The sequence below is a fragment of the Phyllobates terribilis genome, unplaced genomic scaffold (assembly GCF_046119375.1).
Source record: "Phyllobates terribilis strain yellow unplaced genomic scaffold, ASM4611937v1 Scaffold_11__3_contigs__length_659146591, whole genome shotgun sequence".
In the NCBI taxonomy this organism is placed as follows: domain Eukaryota; kingdom Metazoa; phylum Chordata; class Amphibia; order Anura; family Dendrobatidae; genus Phyllobates; species Phyllobates terribilis.
In genome coordinates this window covers 588096088-588120547 of record NW_027362771.1, presented here as the reverse complement: position 1 = coordinate 588120547, position 24460 = coordinate 588096088, and the positions used below count along the sequence as shown (strand labels likewise).

At 43.8% G+C, this 24460-nt stretch overlaps 1 protein-coding gene across 1 annotated transcript in view; it reads right to left on the bottom strand.

Moving 5' to 3' along the window:
- Positions 1-24460, bottom strand: part of LOC141167052 (complement C3-like) — a 139690-nt gene that overhangs the window by 14404 nt on the left and 100826 nt on the right. Inside the window, exons 30-33 of the mRNA XM_073654378.1 lie at positions 6707-6865; positions 6535-6594; positions 4520-4610; positions 2592-2643 (exon numbers count right to left, since the gene is read on the bottom strand). Coding sequence (XP_073510479.1) covers positions 2592-2643; positions 4520-4610; positions 6535-6594; positions 6707-6865 — 362 coding nt within the window. The remainder of the gene's footprint in view (positions 1-2591; positions 2644-4519; positions 4611-6534; positions 6595-6706; positions 6866-24460) is intronic.

Below are 24460 nucleotides of genomic sequence, written 5' to 3'. Positions count from 1 at the left end.
TAATGATGTCAGAGTGTATGTCATCCCACCGATCAAATGTACAGTACAGACCAAAAGTTTGGACACACCTTCTCATTTAAAGATTTTTCTGTATTTTCATGACTGAAAATTGTACATTCACACTGAAGGCACCAAAACTATGAATTAACACATGTGGAATTATATACTTAACAAAAAAGTGTGAAACAACTGAAAATATGTCTTATATTCTAGGTTCTTCAAAGTAGCCACCTTTTGCTTTGATGACTGCTTTGCACACTCTTGGCATTTTCTTGATGAGCTTCAAGAGGTAGTCACCAGAAATAGTTTTCACTTCACCGGTGTGCCCTGTCTGGTTTAATAAGTGGGATTTCTTGCCTTATAAATGGGGTTGGGACCATCAGTTGTGTTGTGCAGAAGTCTGGTGGATACACAGCTGATAATCTTACTAAATAGACAGTTAGAATTTGTATTATGGCAAGAAAAAAGCAGCTAAGTTAAGAAAAATGAGTGGCCATCATTACTTTAAGAAATGAAGGTCATTCAGTCCGAAAAATTGGGAAAACGTTGAAAGTGTCCCCAAGTGCAGTTGCAAAAACGATCAAGCACTACAAAGAAACTGGCTCACATGAAGACCGCCCCAGGAAAGGAAGACCAAGATTCATCTCTGCTTCTGAGGATAAGTTTATCCAATTCACCAGCCTCAGAAATGGCAGGTTACCAGCAGCTCAGATTAGAGACCAGCAGCAGACACATCTCTTCAACAACTTAAGAGGAGACTTTGTGTAGCAGGCCTTCATGGTAAAATAGCTGCTAGGAAACCACTGCTAAGGACAGGCAACAAGCAGAAGAGACTTGTTTGGGCTAAAGAACACAAAGAATGGAGATTAGACCAGTGGAAATCTGTGCTTTGGTCTGATAAGTCCAAATTTGAGAGCTTTGTTTCCAACCACCGTGTCTTTGTGCGACACAGAAAAGGTGAACGGATGGACTCTACTTGCCTGGTTCCCACTGTGAATCATGGAGGAGGAGGTGTGATGGTGTGGGGGTGCTTTGCTGGTGACACTGTTGGGGATTTATTCAAAATTGAAGGCATACTGAACCAGCATGGCTACCACAGCATCTAGCAGCGGCATGCTATTCCATCTGATTTGCGTTTAGTTGGACCATCATTTATTTTTCAGCAGGACAATGACCCCAAACACACCTTCAGACTGTGTAAGGGCTATTTGACCAAGAAGGAGAGTGATGGGGTGCTACGCCAGATGACCTGGCCTCCACAGTCACCAGACCTGAACCCAATCGAGATGGTTTGGGGTGAGCTGGACCACAGAGTGAAGGCAAAAGGGCCAACAAGTTCTAAGCATCTCTGGGAACTCCTTCAAGATTGTTGGAAGACCATTTCCGGTGACTACCTCTTGAAGCTCAACAAGAGAATGCCAAGAGTGTGCAAAGCAGTCATCAAAGCAAAAGGTGGCTACTTTGAAGAACCTAGAATATAAGACATATTTTCAGTTGTTTCACACTTTTTTGTTAAGTATATAATTCCACATGTGTTATTTTATAGTTTTGATGTCTTCAGTGTGAATGTACAATTTTCATAGTCATGAAAATACAGAAAAATCTTTAAATGAGAAGGTGTGTCCAAACTTTTGGTCTGTACTGTACATCACTATGTTATGAGGTCAGAACATACCTCAAAGTCCGGCCAGCGCCAGAAGCACCAACAAGGAATGAAGAGGAAACAGGAGCAGGAGTGAATTGAGTGCCTTAGGAGGCCAGAGAAGAACCGAGGCTTGCATAGACAAGAACAGATGAGGAGCTACAGCATGTGAGTATGATTTTTTTATCTAACTCCTTATGAATCCATCAAAATAACCATAAAAAATTGTATTTGGTAGATCAATTGTAAAAAAATTGGATTTGGTAGATCAATTTTAAACAATTTGGATTAATTCATTAAATTTGTTAAAAATTAGTGATGAGCGAGCATGCTTGTTACTCGAGATTTACGAACATGCTCAGGTGAACACCGAGTATCTTCAGCGTGCTCGGTGTTATGTTTGAATCACTCCCGTGTGTATGATTTGTGACTGTTTTACAGCTTTAATATATGTGAGGAATGCCAAAGAAACCGGCATTCCTCACATGTATTAAAGCTGTCAAACATTCACAAATCATGCACACGGGAGTGATTCAAACATAACACCGAGCACGCTGAAGATACTAGATATTTGCCCGAGCATGCTCCCTGAAAGAGTTAACAGAACATATTCGCTCATCACTATTAAGAATCAATTCACCCATTCTTAATATTCAAAATTACACTTATTTATTAGAAAGTCATTTGTAACGTAAAACTGTATCGCAAAAATGAAAGTGGGCAGTTGATAACATTTGGTCTCCACTTTTTTGAAGAGTTAGAAAGAAAAGCTCAGGCACCACCTATGCATATCCTCCACCATCACTGAACCATCTGCCAAAAAGGAAAAGATCCGAAGCTGAATCCTTGGTTATTGTGGAGTATTGAGTTGAAAGACCAGAATTAGACTTCCTGTCTCTGTAATTTTCCCAAGTTCACATTAGCAATATTAAAAAATTAAGTTACTTACTTGGTACAAATTTCCATGGAAACTGTGGACTTGGCCCCTTCTGGTCTCTTAACTGTGGAAAATTGTAGCATAATTTACATTTCACATGATTTCACTTAATATTTATCATACATAGTAGATGTCAGTTTAGTTACTAGAAATACACTGTCTATTGCTGCCAATTTCCCTTTGGCTGCTGGAAAGAGCAGACAGTGAAAGGCAATTTTTGGGCTTATTGGTCAATGTAAAGATTTTAAAAAATTGTATTTAATTTTAAATATAGACACAGATATTGCATTATTTTCACCATTTCATCCAACTTAGATTATTTTTCCTGTTTTTCAGTACATTCTATGACAAAATGAATGGTGTCATTCAAAACTACAATTTGTCCTGCAAAAAAGGATTTTATTGACTATGTTAACGCCTACGGAAAAATAAAAAATGTTATGCTTTTTGGAAAAAGGCATGGAAAAAATGTAATGTAATTCCCTGGTCATTACAGGATTTAACAAAAGATAATTTTCTGTTTATAGCTTCCCCTTAATGCAAACATTAGGTGCTACTTGGCGAGACTGCATAATACAGTCAAACCTTTCCTAGAAAAGGAAAAAAAAAATATTTTTGTTTCTTTTATTTTTCTTAGCCTAGTGAATGGTTCTTAAACTAAGAACAGTGAAACCTATGGAAATCACCACTTTAAGAGGACAACTCTGGCTGGAAAGGTGTGAAGTTAGGTCAGTATGTTTTCAGCAGTATGGGCTTCCAGAGAGGTTAGGTCAGTATGAGCAGTATGGGCTTCCGGAGAGGTTAGGTCAGTATGAGCAGTATGGGCTTCCGGAGAGGTTAGGTCAGTATGAGCAGTATGGGCTTCTGGAGAGGTTAGGTCAGTATAAGCAGTATGGGCTTCCGGAGAGGTTAGATCAGTATGAGCAGTATGGGCTTCTGGAGAGGTTAGGTCAGTATAAGCAGTATGGGCTTCCGGAGAGGTTAGGTCTGTATGAGCAGTATGGGCTTCCGGAGAGGGTAGGTCAGTATGAGCAGTATGGGTTTCCGGAGAGGTTAGGTCAGTATGAGCAGTATGGGCTTCCGGAGAGGTTAGGTCAGTATGAGCAGTATGGGCTTCCGGAGAGGTTAGGTCAGTATGAGCAGTATGGGCTACCGGAGAGGTGAACAGTGATGTAAGTATAAGGTTTTTTTTCTTTTTTCTACATCTTTTAATATGACCCCAAATCATAATTGAGAACATTCAATTCACAGAGAATAAAATTTGCTTAGAATCGAATTTCCCTGAAAAATCTGGGTGGTTTTGCAAATTTCATCATATTCGCTCATCTCTAGTTTGATCACAAAATAATCACAAGATAAATAAAACCTAAAAAGGACCTGTAACTTGTTGAAAAAAATAAATATAAGAGATAAATATCTTTTAAAAATTGCAGCGATCTCCTGATTCTGAAACTATTTTTCTTTTTTGCCCTGTGGTGCACCATTGCAGAAATATTGACTTTGGAGTGCTATATATGAAATCTCTGCTTGCAGCCCTGGGTGTATCTACAGATACTTTTCTCTAGGGGGGGTTGTACACTTCTCCCTCCCAGATGCTGCCAGTCATAGCTCAGCAGTGTTTGAGATTAATAAACTGTTAGATAAGCTGCCAAGCTGTAATTGGCAGCCTCTGGGAGGGAGGAGTGAAAGCGCATACCCCAAGAGAAGGCTCTGAAGAAATGCCAAGTTGGATTGCAAGCAGAGATTTCACATACTGAGCTCCAAAAGCAACAAATGTGAATATCTCTGCCATTAACTAACCCAGCGCATAAGAGGGAAAAAAAATCAGTATCAGTGCAGATCAGGAATTTTTGCAAGATATTCAACTCAATTTTTTGAGCATCTGACAGGTCCTCTTTAAGAGGAGAATAATAAGAATAATAGGTTAACAGTAATCTTACCATTAGGTTCTTCCTTTATGACCACTGATAGATCAAAATTGTTGCATTTCTTATCTTTCTCTGTCTCAAGAGCATGATAAACTGATAATACCTAAAGGTAAAAAATGTATAAAAATTCATCATAATCACTTAATAATCATCATAACTATTCACAATATAAAAACTATACAATTAATTGCAATATTAATCATAATGTTATGTAGAGTAGCTTCTTGATTAGTTCCTGTAGTCTATCTAAATGACCTGTCAGTGATAAGGCCTCTATACACAGTAGACTATGGTTGGGTAAACTCAACAATGTTGGCAGGATCAAATGACATTCTAATATATATGGGGGTCTCCTGACCCTCCACTGACAGATGATGATGCGGAGATAATGGTAAGGAAGTTTGAATTTTAATGCCTGACATGTTTGGTCTTCGGGAGATAAGCCGCTGCTACAGTTGTCTGGCAGTAGCTTTCTCCACTATCCCCTTGTAGATGCCCCTTAATGCCAAAACGCGCGTCGGGGTACACGCGCACAGTGTGGTGACTCTAAGGTGGCTGATATCTATCGCAGGTAATAACTATAGTTAATGTGTTATATTACTTCACTTTTGTAATAATGATTTGTTTCTAGCCTGCGATATTGACCCTGCAGCCATATTACTATTTCTTAAGCTACTCTCTATATATAAATATATATACTAGCAGACATTTACAACTGTGATAGGTTAGTGCTAGTGTCTATATATGCATATTTTGCCCTGTGTTGCGCTCTTGTTTTCCATATTTCACTGCACCTGTATGCTTTTTAATGTAATAACGTTTTTTTCAGTATTTATAATTATGGACTTCTTGGATCTGTCATTTGGCCCATGGCCTCCCCCCTACCTTTCCTGTTATATATGATGATCTGTTCACCCTGAGAGTCCTAGGTGGGCAGTTGACAATATTGACAATATGAATATGAATTTGTATATATGATGTATACTGCCTTTATCTGTAAGCTACCTTTACCCCTTGTAGATGTGTAGAGATACCTAATGGCCAAATAGGCTCTCGGCTGACAGCTATCCCATGTGTATGGGGGCCCTTAATTTAAAGTCCATCTTCCTTCTGTTCACAAAACCAAAATTATAATCTCTCATATATGTTGTGTACTGTTGTTCTACTTTTCATAGTCAATGGTGAACAACATAAAAGGTTGAAGGAATTTAAATTACCAGACACTGACGTCAAAAGATTAATATACTGCCGGGAAAATTGAGAATCAGGCTAGTGACAGACTGAGTCTTGGCATCTAGAGTACTGAGAGATTTTCCAGATATATACTGTAATGTCACGTAGGTGATCTTTCACCAAATGGAGTCAGTATGTTCTTTCGACCTCCATCTAATCGGTGTGTAACTGCATACCGTTTGTCTAACTATACTAGAAAGCAAAGCAGACTATGCTTTTGTATACAAAGGGCCATTAAATAGAATGTGAACCATGGGGTATATATTTCTTTACAGTGGTTCACTATGGTGCATGGATGCCTCGACATCCATCCTGACTGTGCACACTCTTGGGCGCATATGTCCTTAGCCATATTCAGGTTCCAATGTAATGGATGTCTGTGAAATGAATAGAAGAGAGCAAACTTGTAAATTGGGACCCTGACTGTGTGACCTCTCTAAGGCACATGGAAATGGGTAATCTAAAAAGTATAACTTTTTTTAACATAATACTCTTATTAACATTGAAATTGCAGCACCAAGAAGGAGAAGTCTTGGCGTTCTAAAACTCACAAGATGGATAGACATGTTAATGATATGTAAATAGTAAAAAAGTGGTAACAAAACTACCAAACATCTAGATTTATTTAGTATTGAGAATGAGCATCATGTGCAGAAATACATTCACTTATTGAGATGTTATTTCCATTCGCATATCTTTAACAAGTCTACTAATCCTGTGATTTCCATAAGTCCATGACTTTTCCTTTTCGCTATTCCAATTTTAATATTGAGGAGTAATTATTTTTTCCTTACCCTTAAAGTGCCTTGACCCTTTCCTTTTGCACTGACTACAAAGTCTCCAAGTTGATTTGTCTGCAAAGAAAAAGATTAAGTCATGAGAGTCCTGTTACGGTATGTTTTTCTTTTACACAACACCAGTAAAGCTTCATTCACTACTGACTCAACAGCATCTTTGGTTTCTTACCTGTTCTGATCGAGCCAGCAGGGCATTATTCAGATTAAGACGAATAGTTGTACTTTGGGCTCTCCCAGGGAGCTTGAAAGAGACATCCATGTCCAAGTCTTTAAAACTTGGTACATCTACCTGATATTGAGCAAGAGCTTCAAACTGCATCATAGTAGACTAAAATGCAAGAGTTAGAGACAAATGTAGACATCGTCAGTGCACCACCCCTAATATCCAACATATAGAAAGAAGTTTCATTAATTAGAAGCAGTTTCTTTTTTATAAGGTTTGTGGAATGTCGAAAGATACTAGAAACCCTATAAAAAAAATAAACCAATCTTCAGTCCTTCTCCTGTTCATTGCTTAGGCAACGACCTACAACAGTCATAGACAATGCAGACAGTTCCCGACTTACGAACACCTGACTTATGTATGACCCATAGTTACGAACGCACAATGTTAAAAAAAATAATACTAAACTAATCACTCACTTCTCTGGCCACTCTTCTGCTCACCCTCCAGCCAACTTCTTTTCACAGTCTTTGGCCACATCTCTGACCTCTTCACCATATGCCTTGATTTCCAGGACTCACAGGTCATTGCTCATCACAAGATCATTGCACATGTTTTGACATTAAGACTTTGTGATCTTACAACACGCCATCACCCTTGAGACCTTGATGCAGCTGGAAGTCCTTGTAGGACAACGAGGCCAAAGATGCAGTTTAAGGAAGAGGACCAGAGCGCAGACAGGAAGCAGTGAGGCATTCGAAGAGTGATGAGGTGAGTATTAGGTAGTGGTGTAGCACCCTGAGGGCTCGGTTGCAATAGAGGTATTGCATCTCAACCAGATGTGCGATATCTCACTTCCAGGTAAGGATGGAGTGTGGATCAGGACCCTGAAACCTGCATGCATTACACCACATTTCCGGGGGGCAGGGTGACCGATATGCTCCAAGCAGAGCACAACAGTCCCTGTCCCTGGCTGGAGTGGGAGGAGGGAACACCGAGGAAGGGGGAACCCTGTAGTACATAGGAGGGAGAGGGCAGTTCCTGTGTGCACCTAGAGGGAGGTATAAAAGGTGGGCACCATCTTAGTTCAGCGTTCAGTCAGAGGGGAGAACTGCAGGAGCAGGTCTCTGTGGAGCTCTGCTCCAGGAGGCGGGCCTAGCCTGAGAGACCCAAGGGAAGAGGAGGTCAGTCAGCTCAGAGTGAGAGGAGAAGACAGGGAGCAGAGCCTCTGCATGGGCTCTGCTCCGCAGGCAGGCCTAAGAGAGAGGCCGGAGCCTGGATGAAGCGGAAGGAAGGAGAAGGGAGGAAGAGGAGCAGAGGAGGCTCCAGGAACAAGGAATGAAGGGACCCCAGGGGTGAGGACCAGTGAGTCGCCACCTCACGCCCGAATCTACCTGCGTAGAAGAGTCAGGCCAAAGGGGGGAGACCGGTCCCCGAAACTAGTGGAGGCGGGGAACTACCCTCAGCTAGAAACCGGAGGCTGCGACATTTCACGTGGCGCAGACCCTCGCTACACCCGCTAGGAAGGCACCACATAGGGTCAGGGAAACTGGCGCCAAGTTCACCAAGAGAAGGTCCGAGGCTGCCGGACAGAAGCGAGGTCACTGGCGGCGTATGACAGGCCAGAGAAAGGACACACAACGGGGGTCCTGTGAAGAGCTCCAAAGTTATCTGGGAGTAGGCCGAGGCCCTCACCTGGTGAGCACTGTACGACGTGGGCAGCAGTTACCTGCAGAAGTGGTTTGGATAATAAGAACTGTGAGTAAAGACACTGAACTGCATCCCTGACCCTGTGTCGTCACTGCTACTCCTATACCATCACCCCCATCCTCCGTACACACTGCCCTGGGGCTACACTCCTCCCGTGGGGAGTCGTACTACACTCTGCTGCACCCATAACACCAGCCTCAGCGGTCTGCTCTGCAGCGGCGGTTCATCCTGACCGCAATCCACGGGTGGCGTAGTCGGACATTTTAACATCACCAATAGACTGCCATTTGAGTTGACCACCCTGAGCCACGGAACCGGGTCCCCCGCCACACGAGGACTACAACCCCCAGCATCCGCAACGGGTCCGGTTCCGGGTATCACCACACATGCGCGGCCCATGGGGCGCGTCAGCGGCATATGGGGCCAGTGAGCTGTGGAGCCCACAGAGGTGTGTACATGACAAATAACACTATATGATCTTTATTGTATCCTGCAATTTACACAAGTTTTCCCTTCTTTAGACTATATCTCTAATTTTCAGTTGTGTCTGAACTAGTGGTTGGAGAGAAGCTGCTATGTAACAATGCACAGAGGGATTATTGCTCTTATTTCCCTATGTAGTAGCATCCAGACAGAAGAAGCAGTAGCATGGAAGACATTTTACAGCAGTACTGTGCAGTGTAGATGTGAATCCCACTCTGGGAGGACATTTTTCAGCAGTACTGTGCAGTGTACATGTGAATCCCACTCTGGGAGAAACTAGATCATGTGTAAGAAAGCTGCTGCGTGATATATATGTGTTCCCTTGCCTGGGTATCAACCTCTTCACCCCTTCTACCACAACTCACTCTGCTGGCAGTAAATCTTGGTTTGACCAAAAGAGATATGATTTTTTTTCTCAGAATAGGTGATGATGAGCTCAGGAAACAAGGAGAAGAGGAAGTGGCTCGTAATTGGAGAAAGAAGAAAATTTATCTGACAATATATGTATTGCAAAGTTTCTCATATTTGCTTGTACTATTGATTTACACAAAACGTTCTTGAAAAGACATAGACTATTTAACCAAAATGAAGAAAGTTGGACACATTTGTACCTACAGTACTGTATTTTATAATCCCATGGCTTGGCTATCATAACCTAATCTGGTCAAAGATATCACAGCTCCACAATTACTGTAGCTGTCCTTGTCACATCAATGTCTTATTTAAGTCCATGTTGGCTCAGATACTGGCTGGGTGAATGGTTCATACAACTATATTAATATTACATTACCTAAATAAGAACCTATGGTATAGGATGTTTTTTTCTAAAATGTATGTTCTTATTGGCAGAGATTACATATAAGTGAATTTATTCAAGGAGAATTGAATTCTTCTTGAATTTTAGAGAAACTTTAAATTCTCTTGAATCCAAAGTTTTTGCAATACAGTAAAATGGTGGTCAGCTTGTAGAGGTGAAAAAATAATACCATGCTGCTCACATGTGCTGCCATCCACCATCTGGTACTCTGTTCACTCCAGCCTCAACTTTCCAACATTTCCCAAAGTCCGTCACCCTCTGATCTTCTTCACTCAGTACCAGGGCTTACAGCAACAACTGGACCACAGATGTCATGGCGTACGTTGTGCGTCACGCGAGAGGTTATGGTGCATGTTGTGATGTCATGTGTGATATTAAGACGTGCTGCAATGTCTAGAAGTGCATCTAGTCAACCCCAATAATTCTGGCATTTAGTGAAAGAAAGATGAAAAAAGGATTATGTGGACTAGAGTAAGCAGAAGAGCGGAGACGAGCAGCAGTGGCAAGACAGTATTAATTTATTTTTTATTATTATTTTTTTACAGCATGTAGTTATTATGCTTTGTGATCTGCAGAGTAACCGGAGCATAACAAGAAACATTCAATTTCCATCGAATAGCTTCGATGATGATCACATTTTTCTGCCATATTAGAGCGATTACCTGAAATCGAGTTTCAGCAGATTTGCTCATCTCGAGCAGACACTTCTCTCCTGTAGGTTAACTTTTGTGCAGGACCTTTCTTCTTTAGATTGTCTTTTGTTTTGGGTAGGGATTAGAGATGAGCGTTGTTCTACTCGAACTGTTCGCCAATCTCAAATTCGAGCTGTTTTGGGCGGTGTTCGAGCCGGTCGGCGAACACGAACAATTTGAGAAAAATTCGGCTGTTCGAGGTTATGTTCGATAACTGTTCGTGCACCAAAATCATAACTGGATTTTTTCTCAGTAATGATGAAAATTAATGCTAATACGCAGTTTGAGTGTACAGCGGGGCGGGGGGAGGGGCAGGGGATGGATCTCTGCAGGAACAATGAAGATCTCCATTTTTTTTTCTCTTTCCCGCATTTGCAGTGGGGAGGTGCAATCTGTCAGCCTATCAGCAGCGCACACACGGAGCGAAGTGCTTTTTTTCACACAAGCAAGGGCATGTGTGATTGGCAGTGTATGTCACATGTCCTTGCCCTATAAGACCAAGCCATTTTCCCCGTCGCCACCATTTTCTCACTGCTGCAGCTGCGTGTTAGACGGCACCGCTGTTGCTGTGTGCGCTATACCTTGTTAATTTCAAGCCAATTTTCGCACAAATATACAGATAGCTTGGGAGTAGGGAATAGTTGTGATTGCAGTCCTTTTAAGGACTAGGTTACAGCATTTCCTACGACTTTTATCAAGCAGGTCTGTGCTCTTAAATAGATAGATTGTGGGAGTAAAGACTAATTGTAATTGGAGTCCTTTTCAGGACTAGGTTACATCAGTTCCTATCAGTTTTTGCCAGGCAGGTCTGTGCCAGTGCTGTGCAAGTTTTTTTCACAGCATTTGGCTGAATCTAGCAAAGCTAATCCTTTTTGGCCTATTGCAGAGTGTGTTAGTCAGTGGAGTAGCCTATCTGTGTTGCAAGATATACCACCTGTGTATAGAATACCAATTTTTTTCCTGCACCTAGTGAAGTAAAATCTTTTGGGCATAGCATCATTCTATTAGTCCATCTATACTGACCTCCATCAGGTTGCAAACTGAATATAATTTTTTTCTGCATCTAGCTCTGAAAAAATATTTGGGCTTCTAGCAGTGTGTGGGACTTGGTCTATTAGTCCATCTATACTGACCTCCATCAGGTTGCAAATTAAAAATAATTTTTTTCTTCATTTAGCTCTGAAAAAATATTTGAGCTTCTAGCAGTGTGTGGGACTTGTTCTATTAGTCCTTCTATACTGACCTCCAGCAGGTTGCAAATTGAATATAATTTTTTTCTGCATCTAGCTCTGAAAAAATATTTGGGCTTCTAGCGGTGTGTGGGACTTGGTCTATTAGTCCATCTATACTGACCTCCATCAGGTTGCAAATTAAAAATAATTTTTTTCTGCATCTAGCTCTGAAAAAATATTTGGGCTTCTAGCAGTGTGTGGGACTTGGTCTATTAGTCCATCTATACTGACCTCCATCAGGTTGCAAATTAAAAATAATTTTTTTCTTCATTTATCTCTGAAAAAATATTTGGGCTTCTAGCAGCGTGTGGGACTTGTTCTATTAGTCCATCTATACTGACCTCCATCAGGTTGCAAATTAAAAATAATTTTTTTCTGCATCTAGCTCTGAAAAAATATTTGGGCTTCTAGCAGTGTGTGGGACTTGGTCTATTAGTCCATCTATACTGACCTCCATCAGGTTGCAAATTAAAAATAATTTTTTTCTGCATCTAGCTCTGAAAAAATATTTGGGCTTCTAGCAGTGTGTGGGACTTGGTCTATTAGTCCATCTATACTGACCTCCATCAGGTTGCAAATTAAAAATATTTTTTTTCTGCATCTAGCTGTGAAAAAATATTTGGGCTTCTAGCAGTGTGTGGGACTTGGTCTATTAGTCCATCTATACTGACCTCCATCAGGTTGCAAATTGAATAAAAAAAATTTCTGCATCTAGCTCTGAAAAAATATTTGGGCTTCTAGCAGTGCGTGGGACTTGGTCTATTAGTCCATCTATACTGACCTCCATCAGGTTGCAAATTAAAAATAATTTTTTTCTGCATCTAGCTCTGAAAAAATATTTGGGCTTCTAGCAGTGTGTGGGACTTGGTCTATTAGTCCATCTATACTGACCTCCATCAGGTTGCAAATTAAAAATAATTTTTTTCTTCATTTAGCTCTGAAAAAATATTTGGGCTTCTAGCAGTGTGTGGGACTTGTTCTATTAGTCCTTCTATACTGACCTCCAGCAGGTTGCAAATTGAATATAATTTTTTTCTGCATCTAGCTCTGAAAAAATATTTGGGCTTCTAGCGGTGTGTGGGACTTGGTCTATTAGTCCATCTATACTGACCTCCATCAGGTTGCAAATTAAAAATAATTTTTTTCTGCATCTAGCTCTGAAAAAATATTTGGGCTTCTAGCAGTGTGTGGGACTTGGTCTATTAGTCCATCTATACTGACCTCCATCAGGTTGCAAATTAAAAATAATTTTTTTCTGCATCTAGCTCTGAAAAAATATTTGGGCTTCAAGCAGTGTGTGGGACTTGGTCTATTAGTCCATCTATACTGACCTCCATCAGGTTGCAAATTGAATAAAAAAATTTTCTGCATCTAGCTCTGAAAAAATATTTGGGCTTCTAGCGGTGTGTGGGACTTGGTCTATTAGTCCATCTATACTGACCTCCATCAGGTTGCAAATTAAAAATAATTTTTTTCTGCATCTAGCTCTGAAAAAATATTTGGGCTTCTAGCAGTGTGTGGGACTTGGTCTATTAGTCCATATATACTGACCTCCATCAGGTTGCAAATTAAAAATAATTTTTTTCTTCATTTATCTCTGAAAAAATATTTGGGCTTCTAGCAGCGTGTGGGACTTGTTCTATTAGTCCATCTATACTGACCTCCATCAGGTTGCAAATTAAAAATAATTTTTTTCTGCATCTAGCTCTGAAAAAATATTTGGGCTTGTAGCAGTGTGTGGGACTTGGTCTATTATTCCATCTATACTGACCTCCATCAGGTTGCAAATTAAAAATAATTTTTTTCTTCATTTAGCTCTGAAAAAATATTTGGGCTTCTAGCAGTGTGTGGGACTTGTTCTATTAGTCCTTCTATACTGACCTCCAGCAGGTTGCAAATTGAATATAATTTTTTTCTGCATCTAGCTCTGAAAAAATATTTGGGCTTCTAGCGGTGTGTGGGACTTGGTCTATTAGTCCATCTATACTGACCTCCATCAGGTTGCAAATTAAAAATAATTTTTTTCTGCATCTAGCTCTGAAAAAATATTTGGGCTTCTAGCAGTGTGTGGGACTTGGTCTATTAGTCCATCTATACTGACCTCCATCAGGTTGCAAATTGAATAAAAAAATTTTCTGCATCTAGCTCTGAAAAAATATTTGGGCTTCTAGCGGTGTGTGGGACTTGGTCTATTAGTCCATCTATACTGACCTCCATCAGGTTGCAAATTAAAAATAATTTTTTTCTGCATCTACCTCTGAAAAAATATTTGGGCTTCTAGCAGTGTGTGGGACTTGGTCTATTAGTCCATCTATACTGACCTCCATCAGGTTGCAAATTAAAAATAATTTTTTTCTGCATCTAGCTCTGAAAAAATATTTGGGCTTCTAGCAGTGTGTGGGACTTGGTCTATTAGTCCATCTATACTGACCTCCATCAGGTTGCAAATTGAATAAAAAAATTTTCTGCATCTAGCTCTGAAAAAATATTTGGGCTTCTACCGGTGTGTGGGACTTGGTCTATTAGTCCATCTATACTGACCTCCATCAGGTTGCAAATTAAAAATAATTTTTTTCTGCATCTAGCTCTGAAAAAATATTTGGGCTTCTAGCAGTGTGTGGGACTTGGTCTATTAGTCCATCTATACTGACCTCCATCAGGTTGCAAATTAAAAATAATTTTTTTCTTCATTTATCTCTGAAAAAATATTTGGGCTTCTAGCAGCGTGTGGGACTTGTTCTATTAGTCCATCTATACTGACCTCCATCAGGTTGCAAAATAAAAATAATTTTTTTCTGCATCTAGCTCTGAAAAAATATTTGGGCTTCTAGCAGTGTGTGGGACTTGGTCTATTAGTCCATCTATACTGACCTCCATCAGGTTGCAAATTAAAAATATTTTTTTTCTTCATTTAGCTCTGAAAAAATATTTGGGCTTCTAGCAGTGTGTGGGACTTGTTCTATTAGTCCTTCTATACTGACCTCCAGCAGGTTGCAAATTGAATATAATTTTTTTCTGCATCTAGCTCTGAAAAAATATTTGGGCTTCTAGCGGTGTGTCGGACTTGGTCTATTAGTCCATCTATACTGACCTCCATCAGGTTGCAAATTAAAAATAATTTTTTTCTGCATCTAGCTCTGAAAAAATATTTAGGCTTCTAGCAGTGTGTGGGACTTGGTCTATTAGTCCATCTATACTGACCTCCATCAGGTTGCAAATTAAAAATAATTTTTTTCTTCATTTATCTCTGACAAAATATTTGGGCTTCTAGCAGCGTGTGGGACTTGTTCTATTAGTCCATCTATACTGACCTCCATCAGGTTGCAAATTAAAAATAATTTTTTTCTGCATCTAGCTCTGAAAAAATATTTGGGCTTCTAGCAGTGTGTGGGACTTGGTCTATTAGTCCATCTATACTGACCTCCATCAGGTTGCAAATTAAAAATATTTTTTTTCTGCATCTAGCTGTGAAAAAATATTTGGGCTTCTAGCAGTGTGTGGGACTTGGTCTATTAGTCCATCTATACTGACCTCCATCAGGTTGCAAATTGAATAAAAAAAATTTCTGCATCGAGCTCTGAAAAAATATTTGGGCTTCTAGCAGTGTGTGGGACTTGGTCTATTAGTCCATCTATACTGACCTCCATCATGTTGCAAATTAAAAATAATTTTTTTCTGCATCTAGCTCTGAAAAAATATTTGGGCTTCTAGCAGTGTGTGGGACTTGGTCTATTAGTCCATCTATACTGACCTCCATCAGGTTGCAAATTGAATATAATTTTTTTCTGCATCTAGCTCTGAAAAAATATTTGGGCTTCTAGCGGTGTGTGGGACTTGGTCTATTAGTCCATCTATACTGACCTCCATCAGGTTGCAAATTAAAAATAATTTTTTTCTGCATCTAGCTCTGAAAAAATATTTGGGCTTCTAGCAGTGTGTGGGACTTGGTCTATTAGTCCATCTATACTGACCTCCATCAGGTTGCAAATTAAAAATATTTTTTTTCTGCATCTAGCTGTGAAAAAATATTTGGGCTTCTAGCAGTGTGTGGGACTTGGTCTATTAGTCCATCTATACTGACCTCCATCAGGTTGCAAATTGAATAAAAAAAATTTCTGCATCGAGCTCTGAAAAAATATTTGGGCTTCTAGCAGTGTGTGGGACTTGGTCTATTAGTCCATCTATACTGACCTCCATCAGGTTGCAAATTAAAAATAATTTTTTTCTGCATCTAGCTCTGAAAAAATATTTGGGCTTCTAGCAGTGTGTGGGACTTGGTCTATTAGTCCATCTATACTGACCTCCATCAGGTTGCAAATTAAAAATAATTTTTTTCTTCATTTAGCTCTGAAAAAATATTTGGGCTTCTAGCAGTGTGTGGGACTTGTTCTATTAGTCCTTCTATACTGACCTCCAGCAGGTTGCAAATTGAATATAATTTTTTTCTGCATCTAGCTCTGAAAAAATATTTGGGCTTCTAGCGGTGTGTGGGACTTGGTCTATTAGTCCATCTATACTGACCTCCATCAGGTTGCAAATTAAAAATAATTTTTTTCTGCATCTAGCTCTGAAAAAATATTTGGGCTTCTAGCAGTGTGTGGGACTTGGTCTATTAGTCCATCTATACTGACCTCCATCAGGTTGCAAATTAAAAATATTTTTTTTCTGCATCTAGCTCTGAAAAAATATTTGGGCTTCTAGTGTAGCACCCTGAGGATTCGGCTGCTACAGGGGTATTGCACCTCAACCCAGAGGTGTGATATTCCACTCCCGGGTAAGGATGGAGTGTGGGACTGAGCTCGGTAGGCTGCATGCACTACACACATCCCATTTCCGAGGAACAGGCCGACGGTACTCCCACTTAGAAATGTGCAGGTACGACCGAGTCTGTTCCTGGCTGGAGTGGGAGGGGGGTGGTACATCCCAAGTAGTGTAGGGGCAGATAGGGGGAGCAGCCTGGGTAAAGATAGGAGCTCATTGGGTGCTGGTCACCTGAGCTCACACATAGAGGGTGTATATAAGGTGGGCACCATCAGAGATCAGGGTCAGTCTGTCAGAATCAGGAAGAGGAGCAGAGCAGAGCCCTAGAGAGAGAGAGAGTGGAGCAGAGAAAGAGAGACCCAGAGGGGGAAGCAGAAGAGAGGACTCTAAGACCCCAAATTCAAACAACGGGTGAAGAGCCGGCATCAGGGTACCGGAACCCAAGCTGGTGGGGGCAAAAACACACCCCAGCCAGAGACCGGAGGCCGTGGGCAGCGTTTGCCACGGCCACCCACCACATCCACCACGAAGGCATACCACGTGGAGGGTCAGGGAACCCAAGGCCAAGGGTCACCCAACAGAAGGCCCGAGGGAGCTGGACCTGGGTGGATCACTAGTGGGGACGGCCAGAGAAAGGACAGAAGGAGAGCTCAGGGTCACGCTCCGGACTCGCTTGGGGGTTGGCTGGATCCAGGACCTGGTGGATGCAGCACGGCTCGGGTGGTCACTTGAAGCTGGAGTGACCGGAACATCAGCAGTGAGTAAATACCCTAAACTGCACAACCCGACTCTGTCTTCCTTTAACACCTATGCTGCACCACCACAACCCCCATCCTCTGCACCTGACCCCCTGAGGCTATACCCCACCCGTTGGGGGTTATACCATCACGAGCTGCACCTACACCATCAGCCTCAGCGGACCCTGCTGCAGCGGCGGCCATAGTGACCGCAACACAACGGGTGGCGTAGTCGACATTAAGAACTTATAACATCTGTAGGACTGCCACATACAACTGAGCTTGATGCCCTGGGCACGGGCCGGGTCACAGCCGCTCGGAAACTACAACCCCCCATCTGATCCGGTGCCGGGTATTCCCCTCAAAAAGGAATATGTCCCAGGGGGCGCGTCAACTTTGGCGTAGTCGGCAGGATTACGTGCCCACAACAACCGGGTACTGCGTGCCTGAAGAAAAGTGCAAGTTTACCTCAAAAAGAAGTCTCCTGCCGGTTCCGGAGGGTCCCCGTCATCGGACCCCATCACCAGTCGATTCCCGCCGGTTGTCCGCCATTAACAGCGTTTTCCCGCCATCTGCAGAGTTTCCCGCCACTGGGAAGCGATTCCCGCCATTTCCAAAGGTTTCCCGCCTTGGAAGAGCGGACGCCATTATGGGCGTGCCAGAGGGTGGCGAGAGGCCACCTCCCATCGTGGGCCAGGACCGAAAATGGCGCCAAAAGTGGAAACCGCCCCCACCAACAGAGACTGTGATGCTAGAGGTGTCTGTCAGCGTGAAAGAACAGCCCCTGGAGCTGACAGTCACCAAGTGGCCCCGGGACCGCCCTCGAAGGGGGAGGAGACGAAAGGGGAGAACAAAGATGGGTGCCGCCTGGAGCAGTCGAGAGCGAGCGCACCCGGAGGCAAGAAGCCTGGAGAGGAGTAGCAGAGAAGCTCACCCGGAGATGGCCAGAGAGCAGAGCAGCACCGGCCCGCTGGCCAGGAGCCTGCTGGAAGAAGAGCAGAGCAGCACCGACCCGTTGGTCAGGAGCCTGCTGGAAACCACGACCCCACTAGGCCTAGTGGAGGTCCTCGCACAGCTCCCCCGAGACCGGGAGTGTGCACAGACTGCCCTGGAGGGCCTCGCACGGAGGATGGCCCGGGTACAGCGAGAGACGTTGGCGGAGTGGAGCCGAGAGATGGCCCAGCAGACCGAGACCTGTCAGCGGAGCACGCCACCCAAGACGAGGAGACCGACCGCCTCTGAGGATGGCGCGGGAGGATTGAAGGCCGGAGACGGCGCCGAGAAGGGAGCCGAACGAGTGGAGGCAGGTAAAGGGGACGTCTATACCCCAAACCGGGAAACCGCGTACCTGCCCCAGCTCCCCGTCGCAGAGCCCGAAGTCTATCCTGCCGTGCCCGTCGCTGCAACGTCACCGCCGCAGACTAGGCCTCAAACGGGAGCCGCGACCCCTGTGACGTCACACGCCTCGACCCCGAGCGTGACCAAGCAGGAAGTACCACCAGCCTGGTCGCAAGGCCTAGTACCCCCGGGCGCCGCAATACCAACAGCGCCCCCTACCTCCGCGGAGCCCCCGGCCTGGTCGCAGGGCCAAGTAGCCCAGGGCGCCGCCGTCCTTACGGTGCCCTTCACCTTCCAGATACCCCAGGCCTGGCCGCAAGGCCCGGGCAACCCGGGCGCTAACACCACCGCGCCCATAAGACCTAAAGTGCCGCATCTGGGAGAGGACCTGTACGCCCAGCATATGTGCCCGGATGGGCAGCCATTTATATGGCCACCGGAGTTCCACCATCCCCGACTCCGGAGAGAGAGACCCCTGGATGAACCCCTGATCCCGGCTCCAAAGCCCGTAAAGAGGATCTCGCCCCCGCTAGCAGAAGCGCAGTTCGAGTGGGACCCCACCGGAGAAGATCTCATGGGGTTCACTCAAGAGACTCGGGCAGCTGCAGCGGAGCGTGCTGAGTGCTGCCGCCAACAGCTCGAGGACTTTGAGAGGGAGCGGAGAGAGAGGCGGGTCCGGGAACAGCAAGCTCAAATAAGGAGCGCGGAGCAGAAGAGCCGGGCCAGGAGAAACCCCCGTGCAGCGCATAGTCCCCGCACCACCGGGACTGTGATAAAGTTTAATATGCAGCATGGGTGGGGCTTCATCCGAGACCACCGCACCCTAGGCGACGTCTTCGTGACGAGGAGAGACGTTGAGTCCCACCTACCGGAGGGACACAGAGGTCGTGACCTTTATATCGGGGACGAGGTCACCTTTACCCGGCACAAGTGTGCCAAAGGACCTTACGCCCTCCATGTGCATCGCCTGACAGAGGAGGAGCTGCGATGTGAGGAGGAAGAGCAAGAGGATCCGGACGGGTCTGAAGCTGAGATCCCCAAAGAAGGAGCAGGAGGAAGACGTTGTTGAGTACAGCGGAGTAGGTGCTGTAAATAGTTACCCGATCGGGGTATAAAGAAACTGTTACTGCAAATATAGTCCCCGTTGGGACCAGCTGAGTGAACTGTTTACCCGTTTATCCCTTTAATCCCACTGACCGAGGACTGAGAGCGGTCATCCCTATTCCCATTACCTGGCCGAGGACTGAGAGCGGCCATATCCCTGTATATAGTTGCGCGTCCTAAAGTGCCCCCTACCGGTTTTATGGGAAAACCAGTTTTCCAGAAAGACTGTCGCACTTTACCCGGTCACACGTTGCACAGTGACCGGAGGAGGAGCCAGAGGCGACGAGAATGTTTATATGAAAAGTTTTATATGATGTTTTATATGTTTATGTTTATGAAAAAAAAATGTATGTTTGGTGTTTTATGTCTTACAGCCCGAGGACGTGCTGTGATTTACCAGGGGGGAATGTAGCACCCTGAGGATTCGGCTGCTACAGGGGTATTGCACCTCAACCCAGAGGTGTGATATTCCACTCCCGGGTAAGGATGGAGTGTGGGACTGAGCTCGGTAGGCTGCATGCACTACACACATCCCATTTCCGAGGAACAGGCCGACGGTACTCCCACTTAGAAATGTGCAGGTACGACCGAGTCTGTTCCTGGCTGGAGTGGGAGGGGGGTGGTACATCCCAAGTAGTGTAGGGGCAGATAGGGGGAGCAGCCTGGGTAAAGATAGGAGCTCATTGGGTGCTGGTCACCTGAGCTCACACATAGAGGGTGTATATAAGGTGGGCACCATCAGAGATCAGGGTCAGTCTGTCAGAATCAGGAAGAGGAGCAGAGCAGAGCCCTAGAGAGAGAGAGAGTGGAGCAGAGAAAGAGAGACCCAGAGGGGGAAGCAGAAGACAGGACTCTAAGACCCCAAATTCAAACAACGGGTGAAGAGCCGGCATCAGGGTACCGGAACCCAAGCTGGTGGGGGCAAAAACACACCCCAGCCAGAGACCGGAGGCCGTGGGCAGCGTTTGCCACGGCCACCCACCACATCCACCACGAAGGCATACCACGTGGAGGGTCAGGGAACCCAAGGCCAAGGGTCACCCAACAGAAGGCCCGAGGGAGCTGGACCTGGGTGGATCACTAGTGGGGACGGCCAGAGAAAGGACAGAAGGAGAGCTCAGGGTCACGCTCCGGACTCGCTTGGGGGTTGGCTGGATCCAGGACCTGGTGGATGCAGCACGGCTCGGGTGGTCACTTGAAGCTGGAGTGACCGGAACATCAGCAGTGAGTAAATACCCTAAACTGCACAACCCGACTCTGTCTTCCTTTAACACCTATGCTGCACCACCACAACCCCCATCCTCTGCACCTGACCCCCTGAGGCTATACCCCACCCGTTGGGGGTTATACCATCACGAGCTGCACCTACACCATCAGCCTCAGCGGACCCTGCTGCAGCGGCGGCCATAGTGACCGCAACACAACGGGTGGCGTAGTCGACATTAAGAACTTATAACATCTGTAGGACTGCCACATACAACTGAGTTTGACACCCTGGGCACGGACCGGGTCACAGCCACTCGGAAGACTACAACCCCCATCTGATCCGGCTCCGGATATTCCCACTAACGAATATGGCCCAGGGGGCGCGTCACTAGCAGTGTGTGGGACTTGGTCTATTAGTCCATCTATACTGACCTCCATCAGGTTGCAAATTGAATAAAAAAAATTTCTGCATCTAGCTCTGAAAAAATATTTGGGCTTCTAGCGGTGTGTGGGACTTGGTCTATTAGTCCATCTATACTGACCTCCATCAGGTTGCAAATTAAAAATAATTTTTTTCTGCATCTAGCTCTGAAAAAATATTTGGGCTTCTAGCAGTGTGTGGGACTTGGTCTATTAGTCCATCTATACTGACCTCCATCAGGTTGCAAATTAAAAATAATTTTTTTCTTCATTTATCTCTGAAAAAATATTTGGGCTTCTAGCAGCGTGTGGGACTTGTTCTATTAGTCCATCTATACTGACCTCCATCAGGTTGCAAATTAAAAATAATTTTTTTCTGCATCTAGCTCTGAAAAAATATTTGGGCTTGTAGCCATGTGTGGGACTTGGTCTATTATTCCATCTATACTGACCTCCATCAGGTTGCAAATTAAAAATAATTTTTTTCTTCATTTAGCTCTGAAAAAATATTTGGGCTTCTAGCAGTGTGTGGGACTTGTTCTATTAGTCCTTCTATACTGACCTCCAGCAGGTTGCAAATTGAATATAATTTTTTTCTGCATCTAGCTCTGAAAAAATATTTGGGCTTCTAGCGGTGTGTGGGACTTGGTCTATTAGTCCATCTATACTGACCTCCATCAGGTTGCAAATTGAATAAAAAAATTTTCTGCATCTAGCTCTGAAAAAATATTTGGGCTTCTAGCGGTGTGTGGGACTTGGTCTATTAGTCCATCTATACTGACCTCCATCAGGTTGCAAATTAAAAATAATTTTTTTCTGCATCTAGCTCTGAAAAAATATTTGGGCTTCTAGCAGTGTGTGGGACTTGGTCTATTAGTCCATCTATACTGACCTCCATCAGGTTGCAAATTAAAAATAATTTTTTTCTGCATCTAGCTCTGAAAAAATATTTGGGCTTCTAGCAGTGTGTGGGACTTGGTCTATTAGTCCATCTATACTGACCTCCATCAGGTTGCAAATTGAATAAAAAAAATTTCTGCATCTAGCTCTGAAAAAATATTTGGGCTTCTAGCGGTGTGTGGGACTTGGTCTATTAGTCCATCTATACTGACCTCCATCAGGTTGCAAATTAAAAATAATTTTTTTCTGCATCTAGCTCTGAAAAAATATTTGGGCTTCTAGCAGTGTGTGGGACTTGGTCTATTAGTCCATCTATACTGACCTCCATCAGGTTGCAAATTAAAAATAATTTTTTTCTTCATTTATCTCTGAAAAAATATTTGGGCTTCTAGCAGCGTGTGGGACTTGTTCTATTAGTCCATCTATACTGACCTCCATCAGGTTGCAAATTAAAAATAATTTTTTTCTGCATCTAGCTCTGAAAAAATATTTGGGCTTCTAGCAGTGTGTGGGACTTGGTCTATTAGTCAATCTATACTGACCTCCATCAGGTTGCAAATTAAAAATATTTTTTTTCTTCATTTAGCTCTGAAAAAATATTTGGGCTTCTAGCAGTGTGTGGGACTTGTTCTATTAGTCCTTCTATACTGACCTCCAGCAGGTTGCAAATTGAATATAATTTTTTTCTGCATCTAGCTCTGAAAAAATATTTGGGCTTCTAGCGGTGTGTGGGACTTGGTCTATTAGTCCATCTATACTGACCTCCATCAGGTTGCAAATTAAAAATAATTTTTTTCTGCATCTAGCTCTGAAAAAATATTTGGGCTTCTAGCAGTGTGTGGGACTTGGTCTATTAGTCCATCTATACTGACCTCCATCAGGTTGCAAATTGAATAAAAAAAATTTCTGCATCTAGCTCTGAAAAAATATTTGGGCTTCTAGCGGTGTGTGGGACTTGGTCTATTAGTCCATCTATACTGACCTCCATCAGGTTGCAAATTGAATAAAAAAAATTTCTGCATCTAGCTCTGAAAAAATATTTGGGCTTCTAGCGGTGTGTGGGACTTGGTCTATTAGTCCATCTATACTGACCTCCATCAGGTTGCAAATTAAAAATAATTTTTTTCTGCATCTAACCCAGCCAATAGTTTTGGCCTAATACCACAGTTTGGCCACTCAGCTCTGCTCGGTTACCATCCATTGTTTTTTTGTGCAAACAACTCCAGAGTTGTGAATTAGTTAACCACCAAAATGAGTGGAAAAAGGCCTGCTGCTGGTGGAAAGGGGAATAGGCGTGTTGGGAAGGGGAAAAAAGGTTGTGTCCGTGGGGTAGGTGCAGAAGAAAGACCATCTTCCAGCCAAACTAAAATGTCTACTTCTTTTAGCGGACAATGTGATAAGATCCCTTTCTTACGGCCACGCCAATCGCTACAAATTCCAGATGAGGCACAAAAACAGCAGGTGCTTCAACGGATATCAAGTGCTCCTTTAAGTGGGCTCTCCTCCACATCAACTTCAACATCACAAATACTCCAGTCCTCAAAGGTGTCACCCAAATCGCACTTGCTTCCTCACAGCTCCCAAATCTCCAGCTGCCCGTCTGAGTATGAGGTAGAACAGATGGTTGAGTCTGCAGAGCTGTTTACTCATACTATAGCCTGGGAATCAGAGGTCGACTCCAGCGCTTCTGTGAATCCAGACGAGGAAATGATCTGCACTGATGCCCAGAATCTTTATGAGTCGGATCCAGGACCAGACGCAGAAGGTTCTGACCATAATGTAGACCCTCATTCCCAAACTGTAACTCCTGTTGGTGGAGATAATGAGGAAGACGATGATAAGACTCAAATACCTGATTGGAGCGACAACTTTAGTTTTTTGTCAGGGCAGGAACAGGTTGGCTCTGAGGACGACGGGTGTGATAACGCACAGGGTGATGATGATGAGGTCGGAGATCCCACTTACTGTCAACCCACAGTCAGCCAAGAGATGAGGTCAGCAGAGGAGGTGGAGGAAGATGCTAGTGACGACGAGGTCAGGTTGCGCCTTCCTGGACAGAGACGTAGTACTGGAAGCACGTCAACAACTGCATCCTCAAACACAACTCTGCCTCTCACCACAAGTCGTGGTGGCTCTTCAGGTCGCATGGGTGCTAAGCCTTGCATAGCCTGGGCATTTTTTCAGATCTATAAAGATGACCCAACTCGTGTTATCTGTAACATTTGTCAGCAAAAGCTAAGTAGAGGCCAAAAAATACATAGTTTGAGTACTTCATGCATGAACCGGCACATGGACATGAAGCATAAGTTGCAGTGGGAAGCTCAGTGTGCTACAATGCGGCCTAGCCGGCCGGGCCAACC